Source organism: Corylus avellana, chromosome 5, assembly GCF_965113065.1.
Source record: "Corylus avellana chromosome 5, dhCorAvel1.hap1.2, whole genome shotgun sequence".
In the NCBI taxonomy this organism is placed as follows: domain Eukaryota; kingdom Viridiplantae; phylum Streptophyta; class Magnoliopsida; order Fagales; family Betulaceae; genus Corylus; species Corylus avellana.
In genome coordinates this window covers 26,029,337-26,043,002 of record NC_142494.1, presented here as the reverse complement: position 1 = coordinate 26,043,002, position 13,666 = coordinate 26,029,337, and the positions used below count along the sequence as shown (strand labels likewise).

Here is a 13,666-nt window from a genome sequence, read left to right as displayed (position 1 = left end):
GAGAGAGAGAGAGAGAGAGAGAGAGGTAATACCGTAATAATAACGAAAGGGATTACAAGGCAAAAGACTATTTACTTTATTTTGTCTAAGGAAAAAGCCGTCTCCTCCCATAGAAACAACACCCACAAAAGAAGAAAGAAAGAAAAAAAAAAAAAAAAACTAGGTAATTCTCACTAATATTAACTCCCTATAGACGACGACGTAGCATATGACAACTACGTACAGAAAGTAAAGTAGAAGCTTTCTACGACTACATTGTACTTAGTAGTATGCATGAACAAGCATGAGGAGTACGTAATTGACAAGCTTTTCCGGTAGGCTATGCTCTTATCTGATGGGCTTCAGACCTTGACTCCCTTGAAAATCATAGAGTCCACCGGAAGAGATGCGGGTTCCGCACTTGCCACTCACGATGCGGAAACTTGGGTCTCTAGGAACTGTCAAGGGCCTGTTTGACCTATAAAATTAAAAACAAAAACATGTTATCAAGAGTTTGCAGATCCCTCACGTGGATTATTAGATAAAAAGATCTCATTTTTCTCAATTTACTAAAGAAAAGTAACACAAGGTTATAAGGGTAATATTTTTTACCTTTACCGTGTTGACTTGTGGTTTTTCCTTTATTTTTTGTTTGGTAATGGCAACTGTATGAAAGGGAAGCATCATTACCTTTGTGGAAAGAAGGGTCTATCGAAGAAAGGCATCAACTGAGCTCTCGGAATCATCTCCTTTCTTAGCAAACGAATCTCTTCCTCTTCTATCATCTGCTTCAGGGTTAGCATGTTTATATATATATATATATATTACAAATTAATAAATTAGTGTTTTGAAGACATGTTTAATTAATTACCTTCTGCAACTTCTCTGCTTGTTTTTTCTGTTGCTCTATGATATACAACTTGGTTGCAACCTGCATGAGTAGTTGCTTCCGTTTGAAATGTTCAAAGTAATTAAGAGATCGAGTACAAGATCAGCAAGCTCATCACTCACCTCGTAGTTAAACATGGCGCGTTTGAGGGCTCTTTCTTGAGTACGAAGTTTGATTTCCTGTGGCTTGGTGTTCTCTTTTGTAAGAGACTTTTGAGAAGCCTAGAGATCGACATATATACATGTATGGAGTCTCAAGACCAAGATCGAGAGAGAGAGAGAGGAATGGGATGGCTGAAAGTTTAATACATATATATATTTACCTTAGATTTGCCAAAGAGCCTGTCTTTGAGTTCGTCTTTTGTCTGTGAAAACATCCCATGTACGTTAGCTCCTTTAGTGACAATAATTGATGATGTAGATTCCGTTTGGGATTATGTTAGAAATTAAAGTTTTTGTTTATAAAAAACACACGTCCGAAAGAGTGTTTTAAAAAAAGCTTTGCTTGTGACATGGAATATATATATATTGTATTAAAATTTGGTAGTGTATATATGTGTAAAGACTACAAGTGGATTTAATTGCGAGGGTGACATTAAGACCTCCTGTGCAGTGCATCCTGAGTTGCTTTTTCTGTATAAGTAAGGAAACAATGATGGCAAAAAAGAAAGTTTATGATAATTAAAAGGGGAAACAAATCAAACAATGATCAGATTTTCTTTTCCTCTTCCCCACACCTCTATGTTATGTAAAGTAGTCTATGTTAATTATGACTTTAATGATGAGGTACACTTCTTCTACAGGGAGTATTCAAAGTTGGCAAATTAAGTTGTCTATCAAAATGATGAGTTAAATTATGATATGTCCCTCTCTTATTATGCGACTTAAAATGACAAAAATATTGTCTAATTTTTATTATGTGAAAAGTATTTTTGTTATTTTAGATATAACAACGTGGATATCGCAACCCCGCAAATAGATTGGAAGGGAAATATTGGGAAAAAAATTGCAAAAAAATTGTTAGTTAAGGAAGGATAAATGTAGTTTCCCCTAAATTATGAATTTAAAGACAAAATGAGTAAATCCAAATCAGACGTATTTGCTCCCATATAATAAGTTTTGAATTTAAGATGTATCTCACTCTTCTCCTACTTACCAAACCAAAACTTGATTAGTATTTTTTATTTCATATGTAAAATTGTGCTCACATAATAATTAAGTTTGGAATTTTAAGTTGGACCCAACCCAACCTAATTAATCAACTTAGAAAGTCTAGAGGCAATTAAGCTAGCTCCTGTTGAGGCGTGGAACATATATCTCACCATTCCACTGGAAGTAGAGCTCCAAGAGACTGCTGCAGATTGTGAACTAGCCTTCACAAACTTCCAAGGCAAAAGAAAAACAAAACATATATATTAATTAAGGATTAACATGGGTAGTAGAAAAGATTTAGAAATAAGGAAGAATTAGAAGAAGAAGAAGAAGGTAGCATTGCAACCTTGAGTGCGGCTCTGGTGTGTGTCTTCTCCATGATAAGCTCTGATGGGTGGAATTGTTAGTGAATTGAAGTGAATATATATATAAGGGATTAGAGGTTGGAGATTGGTAACTGTCTTCCGTGCTTCTTTTCTGTTGCAACATCACCAGCATGCTTGGAAATTTGCACGCTCTCTTGCACCAAACTTTCTGATTAAACCTCCCTCTCATTCCTATATTTGTCATGCCCTAACAATTGTTCCTTCAAATTAAATCTCCTCTTGGCGTTTGCTAAAGACATAATCCCAGGTTCCTATTAACTAATCATCAAAATACTTCACTTCTAATTAAGTAAACCAAGGATATATATAACCACTTGTGGTCTCAGTAGGTTGTCATCTCAGTACACTAGAGCCCAGCTCTTTGTATACTATAGTTAATTTATACAATAATTTCAAATGCTAATGGCTGTGATTTCAGAAAATAGATAAAGAATAAACTGTACGTAATGACATATATGTATATAATTTGTTGCTTGAGTTGAGGTTTTGTAAACGACTTTGGTTCCCATTTGTTGCTTGAGTTGAGGTTTTGTAAACGACTTTGGTTCCCATTAATACTTTGGTAAGACTGGTCAGGTTATGACTCAGTTGGACTTGAGGAAGCGCCTATGATTCTTGTCACCTAGACTCTTCATGTGCTACTCCTAATAGAGAAATGTTACTATGATCACACCCAAGTAGAATAATCATAGTTGGTCTTTCTCGCCTACCCTTTTAAATTAAAAATAAAAAATTTGCAATGTACTTTAGCCTAAACTTTAAAAAATTGCAATTGAGCCCCCCAAAATTACCTACCACTTTCACTTAGCCTTCATATGTTAGAATTTTCTGAAAAATCCGATAAAATAATAAAATATATATCCATTATACCCTCATCACTTATGTGAAAATACAATTATGCCCTTATTTTTTTTTTTTTTTTTTTATATTAAAAAAAAAAAAAAAACAAATATTTCAATTCCTGGCCATGGGTCTCCTCCCACGTTGGTTTTTTTGTTTGTTATAAAAAATTTATTTATGTGATGCATGGGGCACGGAATTATTGCTATTTTTTTTAAAAAAATTATGCTAGTTTAGCAGTAAATCTTAACGGAGGAGGCTAATTAAGTACCGAAAGGGCGAAGTAATTTGGGAGTCAATTAAAGTTTGAAAAAAAAATTACAAATTGGATTTACATTTGAGGAGATCTAGTGTGTGTGTGTGTATATATATATATATATATATATTGTGTTTCGAGCTTGCATGTTAGTACTCGAGTGATCAGTGAAGCATGCAACTCCACTGTATTTAATTTTAGCAAAAGAAACTAATTAAAGAAAAAATCCCAAGTTGCACTTATTACTACAAGCAAATGTTGAAGGCAGAGACATGCAGTCTAGTAGTACAATAACTACATTAATAATAACAAAAAAAGAGCAGAAAAATGAGCTCTGATTGACTCACGTTGTCACTGTCTCTTCCTACACAAAAGCACTCATCAAATCAAAGGAGCAAAAAGATGAGCACAGGTTGTTAACCACCCACTCTCGAGTATTTCTTGTTAAAGCCGTTACATAACAAAGACAGAAACAATTAGCTTTGATTGCATTTAGGGGAAAGTTGGAAACCCTAATTAAGAAGCTTTTCAGCTTATCATGGGTAAGCAGCGTGTCATGTATACGTTAGGTCATGAATTCGAAAATCAACCTACTAAAGCAATATTGCTTGTGATTTAAGTTTCGCAGGAAAAAATGATTAGCCCTAACAAGAAAAAATAAATAAAATTAACGAACTGTTGTATATATTGCCTTCAATGCCTTGGGTGTCTTTGTTCATTTAGGCAAATGAATGGACAAGTGTAACAGAAGGAGAGGGGATGGGCAAACTAAGTGAATGAACAAGAAGCTTTTAATTTATTGCCATCGGTGTTTGGGTTGGTGGAAAAGTCAATTCCATTATGGACTTGGTGTCATGGTTCAATTAAACCCCACAAATTCCATTAATTAATTAGAGTTGGGGTTGCTTCCTTAATTAGTATTTTTGCAGGGAGCAATATGATTTGCTATTTGGTTGGAGAGGCGCAGGCGGCTGCTTCTCAATCAGACGCATTTCTTTGCTGCATGCTTTTTGCAATGATGAAATTTAATGGACTAGACTGCTATTAGTCCCCCCCCCCCCCCAATAAGACTTTATGTCAATTTTGGTTGGTTACTGAACAACTTAAAATTATGTGTATGCCAATTTTGGTTGGTTACTGAACAACTTAAAATTATGTGTATGCCCAAATCTCTCCTGCAAAGTGTACAATTTTTTTTTTCTTTTTATTTTTCTAATTGAATTTGGGAAAAGGGTTATAAGGAGGAAATATAATTGGGGATTATATGGAAATGCTACCATAAAATGGACGTGTCTTCAACAATAGACCAAAAATAAGAGTAATAGTACGAAAATACAATCAAAATGTAAAAAATGGGACAAACAAGTGACCAGATCCTCTCAATATGGTCATATATAGCGGTTACATAAGTAAAATTATATAGTGAATCTATCTGAATCCCCACATGAAAATAGCAACAACCACCAAAATGAAAGCTAAAACGATAGAATTACTGTCATAGTCCGAATCAAGGACTATAAAAAAGAAAAACACCAATGCAAAGTGAACAATTGAATGTGTGATTCAAAAACTCAATTGATTGGCCCAAGTGGTGAAGGCCTTGGTCTTGAGGTTTGCTCCATTCAAGGTCCAAGGTTTATCATCTCATGGGTGCAAACAATTCCTTGGGGTCACACCCCTAGTGAAAAGCTAGCGACTTAACTTCTGAGTAGAGAAACTTTTGAGGGTGCGGTGCATTGGATCGGGGTTTACTCTGCAGGGGTGGATCCGAAGGGCCCTTCTTTTTTTTCTTTTTCTTTTTTAACTAGTGCCTACATGTTATCTTTTTTATACATCAATCTTCACACATACTTTTGAAATTTTATGGATCTGCACCCCTCCCCCATGACCCCTCACAAGTCACAACCCCAATCTTCCTCAAGAAAACCCCCTCCAAGCCTCGATTGACTCCACTATAATCCTCCTAAAAGCAAAATATACTTTTCTTGTTTTCCTTCATTCGGATTTTGTTCATTTAGTTCAAATATGAGATTTTGGGTTTTGTACATATTTTGTTCAGGACATTTTAGGTTTTGCACACTTTGTGTGTTTTCTTTTGTGTATGGGTTTTATCCCGATCAACAATTATCAGTGTCAGTGACTGTTTGCCCACCCGGATAGGGTCAATCATTGAGGGCAAACTATATGGCAGGTTTTCAAGAACAGCAAGAATTTTTATTATACCATGAATTTGTGAGAATACATTGTGTCCTCAGTTTGCCATAATTATGAAGATGGCAGAAGAAACATAAACAAAAATGCAGAAAATGAGATAAACAATGTATAAAAAAAAAAAATGATATATTTTTTTTTCTATTCGAAAAAAACAAAAAAAAAAAGATATTTATTTCGTTTGTTTGCCCTCTTCTTTCTTTAATACAAACAAGAGTCAGCTCCTCCCATGGCCATGGCTGATCTCAGGTAGCAGTTCCCCTTTTATTCCTCAGAAACCTTGAAAAAAGTATATGATAGAATTAAGTTATTGATACCATCCATTCTGGGATCTTCTTCAATCTCGGGATCAATATAAAAGAATACCTGCATTTTGATAAATATAATTTCAGTAGTTATAAGCTGTTTTTTCTCATAAATCATGATATAAATATGAAAAATACTGCTTACAGGCATGTCAATCTGCTCTCCAGGAAGAAGGCGCTGCTCCTCAAAGCAAAAGCATTGTATTTTATTGAAGTAGACTCCAGCCTGGGGAGAAAAATGGGGGGTCACTTGCCCTTCCACAGATTTTTAAAAAATTTGAAGGAAAAAAAATATATCAACAATCTCAAGCCTTAAGGTATCCTAATGGGCAGTCACCCGTTTATATCCCATTCAACTATAGACCCATAATATCATAAGATCTGTACTCCCAAAGATGAGCAATATACCGCCATACCATGTGGATGTAGACTCATCAAGTACTTTAGATGGCTTATGCCAATGATATATACGCATGTGTATGTATAAGTACTTTAGATGATTTTGAGTTGAAAAGCTAAGGAAACATTTTTTTTTTTTTACGTCAGGAATCCCTCCAAGGTAGAGCCTTTCGGACTCACCCCTGCAAAGTAAACTACAGTCCCGTGCACCGCACTCTCGAAAGTTTCTCTACACAGAATTGGTTAAATCGCTGACTTTTCACTAGGGAGTGTGGCCCCAAGGGATTGTTTGCACCCCTGAGGTGTTGAACCTTGGACCTTGAAAGGAGCAAACCCTCAAGACCAAGGCCTTCACCACTTGAGCCAACCCCTTGGGGTTAGGGAAACATTTTTCATTTGAAAGAGAGAAAAATTATAAGCTTATAGTTATGCGACCTAGCAAATGATTATGTATAGAACCTCAGAGTGACGGGAGTTGCAACATAACATAACATCTTTTCCCAAGCTGATTAACTCAAAAGAGGCTTTCTACCATAAATTTAATAAAAGGTAAAAGTGAATCAAAGTAATTATTAATGCTACCAACCAGCTACGTCTACATTGTTATTTTAAACAAGGGTTGCACTCTTATTCTGTGAAAAATAGAATTTTCCCATGCCCTGAGATTGAGAATGTGAATACGCACCTGTTTTGAAGGGAATCCACATACCTACAAATGTGAGAATTTGTGGGAATCTGGACACCCGTGGCATCTAGATTCCATTGAGCAATTTGTAGCCAGACAAAAGAATGCCTGCAAATTCTCTCTGGGATTTCCAGGAATCTTAAAATATGTCTGGACCCCAAAGGCACCTAAAGCTAAAGGTCAACCCAAATTCACCAACCCAATAATTCGAGTAATCTTTTTAGAAACAATAAACACTTGCAGGCCTTGATCGTAATACACCTACACCACTTTTCTATTCTTCATTATCATTTTTCACTGGACACAAGTTACATGTTTAACTACCTTGAGAATACAAGAACACAGAAAAAGGGAAGATGCACGTCCAGGCATCTTCCCTGCACACATGCACATGCACACACACACACACTGAGTAACAAACATAAAACAAAATATATAATCAACTTCTAAAAATAACCAGCATAAACAAGTTTATTTTTAAGATTTAATCACAGCTAATAACCCCCTAAACCTAAAAAGAGAAGTCAACAACTAATCATACAAAGAGAAGTCAGTATTTTAAAAGAGAACCAAGTAACCATATCATATGAAATCCAATGATATTAGAGTGAAACACTATTCGCAATTCAGAAAAGTCTGCACATTTGTTATCATGAAATACTAAACAGTGTTTATCAGTACCTTCATGGGGGTGACATTATAGGTAGACACACCGGTTATTGGAGTTGAACTTCGATTTTCAGCAGTGTAAAATGCAAGGGCACTTTCTCCAGGTTTGACCCTTACCTGCAGCAAATATACCAAGATCATAACAGCTCAGCAACAGAAACAGCTAATTTGTTCACAAACAAACATGTATATACTCTAGTATTAGAGTCACGTGGAGCCTTCATACAGCTAATTTGTTTCTTATATTGATATTTCTGAAGTAAAATAACTGGTTAATCAAATTATTTGTTTTAGCACATATACCAACATATTTATTATAAATGTATAAAAATAAAATGTGTGCAACACGCGCGCGCGCGCGCACACACACACACACACACATATATATATATATATAGAGAGAGAGAGAGAGAGAGGAAGAACCTCTCTTTGTGTGGGAACAAACTTCCACGGCATGCCATCAGCCACATCAGCATTGAACTGGACCACAATCTCCCTGCAAGGACAACAACAAAAACTCAACAGGGAAGAGCATGTATGGAAAACAAAACGTAAGCAGCTTCATTGTGGTCAGAGTCCATTTAATGTCATTCTTCGAGAAATGCGTACTTTCACTTAATGTAGAGAGTAGAACATAAACATGTGATCATAATCACAAATCAAGGCAGCACAAGCCCAATCAACAACTTCTATAGGAGTTCCAAGTTGTGTGGAAATAGTGCATAGTTGGAAGAGGGGCTTTTATAGCAAATGCTATTACTTCCTAAGCACTGCCTTGTACCATATGAGAGAGGAGACACTTTATTGAGAGTGGAAGCGTAATATTAAATGTATGGTTTATTGAGTTCAAAAAGTCTCACACATGAAGGAGAAGGGATGCAAGCTTTGTCACCTAGTAGTGGGACAAGACATGCAAGGACGGGGGATTAATTTGGAAAATTTGTATGTTTTCTCCAAGTAAATTGTTTGAGTCAACACACACTTTTGTAGGTTATCTTCCCTTCTCCTCTTTCGTCATTTTTAGCATCACCACTGCCTTGCAAATTACGTGCTCAACATAAAGCATCAAACAAAAGGAATATATATGTGATCTGAAAACAGTACTATGAAAAGTAGGGGGACCTTGCAAAACACAAATATATAACAAACGAAAATAATAAAAGATCTAGTACTGACACCACAATTAGCTTCTAGTCAACTGAGAATAGAGAAGGCTATTGTCATTCATATTGGAAACAAGAAAAGAATGAGCTCTAACTATGAAACAGAAATCACACCTTGTGGCGACAGTTCCATCTTTAGCATGCCGAGATATCTTTTCTTCAACACTCTACAGATAGCAAGATCTTGTTGTAACAGAGAAGAGAAGAAAGATATGAAAGGGTGGGGGGGACAAAGAAATAAATTCAACACACCTCACGGCGCTGAATAGTGCCTCCATAGCCGGTAGCTTGGCAAAACCTTCTGTACAGAGGAACAGCAGCATAACTACTTCCAACCATTGCAAAAACCAAAGCTGTAAGGTATAAAAGCATCTTCCTTGATTTCTGTTCACTGGAAGCTTGAGAAGCATAGTGGCGTCGGATATTGAGCAAAGAACAAGACTTCCCAACATACCCAGAACCAAAAGGTGAAAACTGGCTACACTTGCCAAATGGCCTTGTACTAAATTCACATCTTAACTTTAAACCCCATATATCATAATTGAAACCCCTCTGATATCCTGTATTAGCTTGGATGAAATTGTAACTTGACCACCCTAAAGCATTAGGTGTGCACCTGAATCAAGAACAAATTCATCCACATGTAACAAATTCCAACAAATTAAGCTTCATTGGCGAGAGAAGGAAAAAGGAAAACATTCTCATACGCTGTTTGAAAATAAATGGTCCCTGGAAATTTCTTTTTACAGAAAGATTTTTGAAGAGCAAAATATCTCAATCTACCACTGAAGCTGGAGAAAAAATGCAACATGTCTTCAAATAGCTTCTAGAAAATGCATAATTTTTACAGGGAGTTTAACCATACTTTAAGAAAATATACAGCTCATATCAACTCGATCAAGTAGGTTTTAATCCCAATTAAATTGGGGTTAACTCTATGGATACTCATCAACTACTCAGGGTCAAGCACATGTATCCTTTCCACCACTGTCCTATCCAAAGTCATATTCTCTATCGCCCCCCTACTATTTTAACATATCATCCTTAATCACTGCTACTCATGTTATTTTAGGTCTCCTCCTCAAGAAAATTTCTAAATTTTTGGTAACATAATCTTCCAACTTTTTCTACCAAAACAAACAGAATCAAAGAAAGATTTAAGTTCAAATATTAGTTTTTATGAAAAGAATTACCTAGATTCAGGATAAGTATACTGTAAATTCTTAAGGTAAGGGAAGAGATCGGTTCTTCTACAAAGTCTTGAAAACGACATATTCACCGGACAGCCACTGGCATCTGAAAAGAAAAGCCAAAACACCAAATGTGAATGAGAAATCAAACTCTATTATCAAGTATCATATCTTTGTTTGCTAAATATAGAAAAAATAAAAAACTGTATTACATTCCTTCCTCTTTTTTTACTATAAGTAAACGCAATTTATTAAAAATGGAAAAGGCGCAAATCAAGTACACAATAAGTATACAAGAGAAACACCTAGTTAAAAGAAGAAAAAAGCTCAAGAACAACATGAAAGCTAGAAATAGTTAAGTCAAAGGCAGTTGTCCAAAGATAAAGAGTCTTGAAGAAAAAATTCTTTAGTTCCACTATTGTCCACAAACGGTCTTTAAAACACAAAATTTCTTTCCTTCCAAAGACATCACAAGCCACAACAGAACTATCTTCCACATTGCATAATTCTCCAAATTGCCCTTTCTAGCATGCGAAAAGGTCTACTACTCGACTAGGCATAACCTAAGCCAACTCTGCAAAGCTGAAAATGGTATTCCAAAGGGCACTAGCCATCTCACAATGTAGTAAAAGGTGGTCCACTGACTCCTCACTCTTCTTACACATATAATACTAATCAAACACAAAGACATGCCGCTTTCTAAGGTTATCCATGGTTAGAATCTTCCCGCAGGCAGCCAACCAAGCAAAGAAAATCACTCTCAAAAGAGCCTCATTCTGCCAAATATTCCTCCAAGGGAAAGGAATGCTATTAGCCTAGTATGATCTAACATTGAACAACCTTCTCTTCGAAGGTACCCCAATAAAGCTTCTCTCTGTCATCCCGTCTCAATTTGAGGAAGTACAACAAATTAAAAAAACAAGGTAAAGAGATCCACTTCCCAATTATAAGCCACTAATGAGAGTCGCTAGAAAGATGGTCTGCCACATAGGCCTCCTTACAACAAGCCAAAGAGAACAAGTTCGGAAAAGCTGCCTTGAGGGCCTTATCCCCACCTCACACATCATGCTAGAATCTAATTTTAGAGTCATCATCAACCTCTAATCTAGTATGACTAAAAACTCTCCCTAACCCCTCTTGATATTCTTCCATAGCCCCACCCCACGCAATGTCATATTTAGAATTCACTACGATCTTCCATAAGCTTCTCTCTCATGAACATAATGCCGCAACCACTTTCTTAAAAGAGCTCAATTGAACAAAAGTAAATCACAGATCCTTAGCTCCTCTTGATATTCTTTCTTTTCTTTTCTTTTTTTTGATAAGTATTCTTTCTTTCTTTTCTTTTCAACTTCCATAAATATGAAACAGTGACTTTCTTTTTAATCAACATCAAAAATAACAAAAATTTGATGAAAATTTCAATTCTTTAAGAAAGCCAGAGCAACATTAAAACTCAAAATTCAAACCTTGAAAAATATTTTTTTTTTCTCAGTTTTATAAGCAGCCATTCAGACCAATGGAGTATAATTTGCAGATAACTAAAAAGCAACACATGATTGAAGAAAAAATCTGATCTCAGTTAACTTGGACAGAGGAAGAGCACGTGAACTGCAAGTGACACTCCTCACACTCCTCCACTCCTTTGCAAGTAAGCTAAGTTTTTATCCGAATGATGTATAATGTATTCAATCACCCACATTAGAGTGTGTGTTCGGCTTTCATGGCCACAATAGAATTTCTTCCACTCTTAGTTCCTAAATCCATACTCAAAATTCCAACACAGTTCATGCTACAACAACTCATAGCGACTAGGTTTGAAGTTAACAATTCAACTCCAAAATTCTCAAAAGAAATCATCAAATACTTCCCCAACATAAACATCAACAAAATGGGTTCCGGTCTCATCCACGTCCAAAGCCATCCGTTCATGGGCTGCCCCTCCAGAAACGGCATAACCCACTTCCCACACTCCGAATACTTGAGCACATAAACCCCAAAAAAACCGCATAATCCAAAAGTGTGGATTTCGTCCTAGGCTCTCCCCTTCCCAGGTCCAGCCCTTCCAGCCTTTCAAATGGGCATTTTAAACTCCCATTTTCTTTTAGATAACTTCTTACCCATCAGGTATAAATAAGAGTCAAGCATTTAGATTGAGGTATTCAGATATTACCGTATTTCTTCGATGGATGCCGAGCCTAAAGGGGCTGCTATGTCCTAGCTCCGGTGTGTTCTCTGGGATTTGGTCGCCAAATGAGAGTTCACGTGGCTGGCGGTGGCGGATGCTGGTGGTGGAACCGAAGTTTATGGTGTGGGCGAGTGTGAGAGTCGAGTACAGGGAGAAGAAGAGGAAAAAAACCATAAAAAAAAGAGAACCGGGGAAAAGGATGGAACGTACGGTTCTGGGATTTTTTTTATTTTAACTAAACTTGAGAACCCATGATAACAAAAAAAAAAAAAAAAAAAAAAAAAAAAAAGGTTAAGTGTTATTTTGGAATTGAATTTGAGAAATATAACTTTGAATCAAAAATAGTTTTTAAGTAAAAGTTTCATTTTTAAGTTTTTATCAAAAGAATTTTTTTTTATTATTTTTATAAAAATATTTTTAATTTTTTTTATCAAATGAATACTTTTTTTTTAAACGGATTTTTTGAGTATTAAAAGCACTTTTAAACCCCTTAAACGCAATCTCAAATAAGATCTAAATCCTCTTTTGTCTCGTGTAGTTTAATAACTTTATTTTTTTGTCTATTTTTTTTTTTTTTTTTTTTTACATATTCACATAAAAGGAAGAGAAAAATTTAAATTAGTGACATCTGCTTTATTAGACATAATCCTAACCGATTGAGCTATTTAATGAGAACTTTTTTTTTTTTTTTTTTTTTTTATTTGGTTTTGTATTCGTTGGTACCTCAGTTAAATGATACTTTAAAAATTTGAGCGAAATCCACATTAGCGTCCCTAAAAACTTGACACTTATTCATATACATAATTTTTTAAAAAAAAATTAAATTAAAAACATTTAAAAAAGTTAAATTAGATTAAATTTTTTTTTTTAACAAAAAAAAAAAATGGAAAAGGTTGGCCGGCCACCCCCTGGCCGTTTTGGGGTGGCTGAACCCCCAATTTTCTCTTCCTCCTATTCCTCCAATGTGACCAAACATAGATTAGAGAGAAAATTATAGATAAGAATCAATATCTTCTTTACACAAGAAGAAAGCAAAGACCCAAAATTGAAGCTCTAAAAATAACAGAGTTATAGAGATCCAAATCAGAGAAAGAGATTCCAAAGAAAAAACATGGCGGCACGAATCTTCACAAAGAAAAATCGTGAATTTCAAAACAAAGTATGAGGAAAACGCAAAATTTTCCCGATTAAATTCTGGAAAAGGTAACATTTTCCCGGAAAGAAAGAGATCCATATGAGAAAATGGACGAACCTGGACGAACCTTCAAGTCTAGACGCTTTTCCCAGCCGTTAGGGACCTGCAAGTCGAGGTCCAATTCCTGGGACTCAATGGGCTCCAAAATTTTTTTCTGTTT

At 35.6% G+C, this 13,666-nt stretch overlaps 2 protein-coding genes across 3 annotated transcripts; both read right to left on the bottom strand.

Annotated features, from left to right (window-relative positions):
• Positions 1–189: 189 nt before the first annotated feature.
• On the bottom strand, positions 190–2,399 carry LOC132182125 (TPX2 (targeting protein for Xklp2) protein family). Its single transcript, XM_088516932.1, has 7 exons — positions 2,366–2,399; positions 2,190–2,249; positions 1,191–1,232; positions 991–1,089; positions 851–910; positions 670–764; positions 190–457 (listed from the first exon to the last, which is right to left on the bottom strand). Exons 1-7 carry the CDS (start codon positions 2,396–2,398, stop codon positions 328–330), a joined length of 519 nt encoding a protein of 172 aa, XP_088373058.1. The 5' UTR covers position 2,399; the 3' UTR covers positions 190–327.
• Positions 2,400–5,701: 3,302 nt separating this feature from the next.
• Positions 5,702–13,640, bottom strand: LOC132181275 (cytochrome c oxidase assembly protein CtaG / Cox11 family). 2 transcript variants are annotated; one of them, XM_088516205.1, is made up of 9 exons: positions 13,564–13,640; positions 12,297–12,408; positions 10,127–10,229; positions 9,186–9,549; positions 9,048–9,100; positions 8,194–8,266; positions 7,783–7,887; positions 6,163–6,243; positions 5,702–6,078 (listed from the first exon to the last, which is right to left on the bottom strand). In XM_088516205.1, exons 3-9 carry the CDS (start codon positions 10,204–10,206, stop codon positions 5,977–5,979), a joined length of 858 nt encoding a protein of 285 aa, XP_088372331.1. In that variant the 5' UTR covers positions 10,207–10,229; positions 12,297–12,408; positions 13,564–13,640; the 3' UTR covers positions 5,702–5,976. The 2 variants fall into 2 exon arrangements, with proteins under 2 accessions (XP_088372331.1, XP_088372332.1); XM_088516206.1 differs by having other exon boundaries at positions 13,574–13,618.
• Positions 13,641–13,666: the final 26 nt, after the last annotated feature.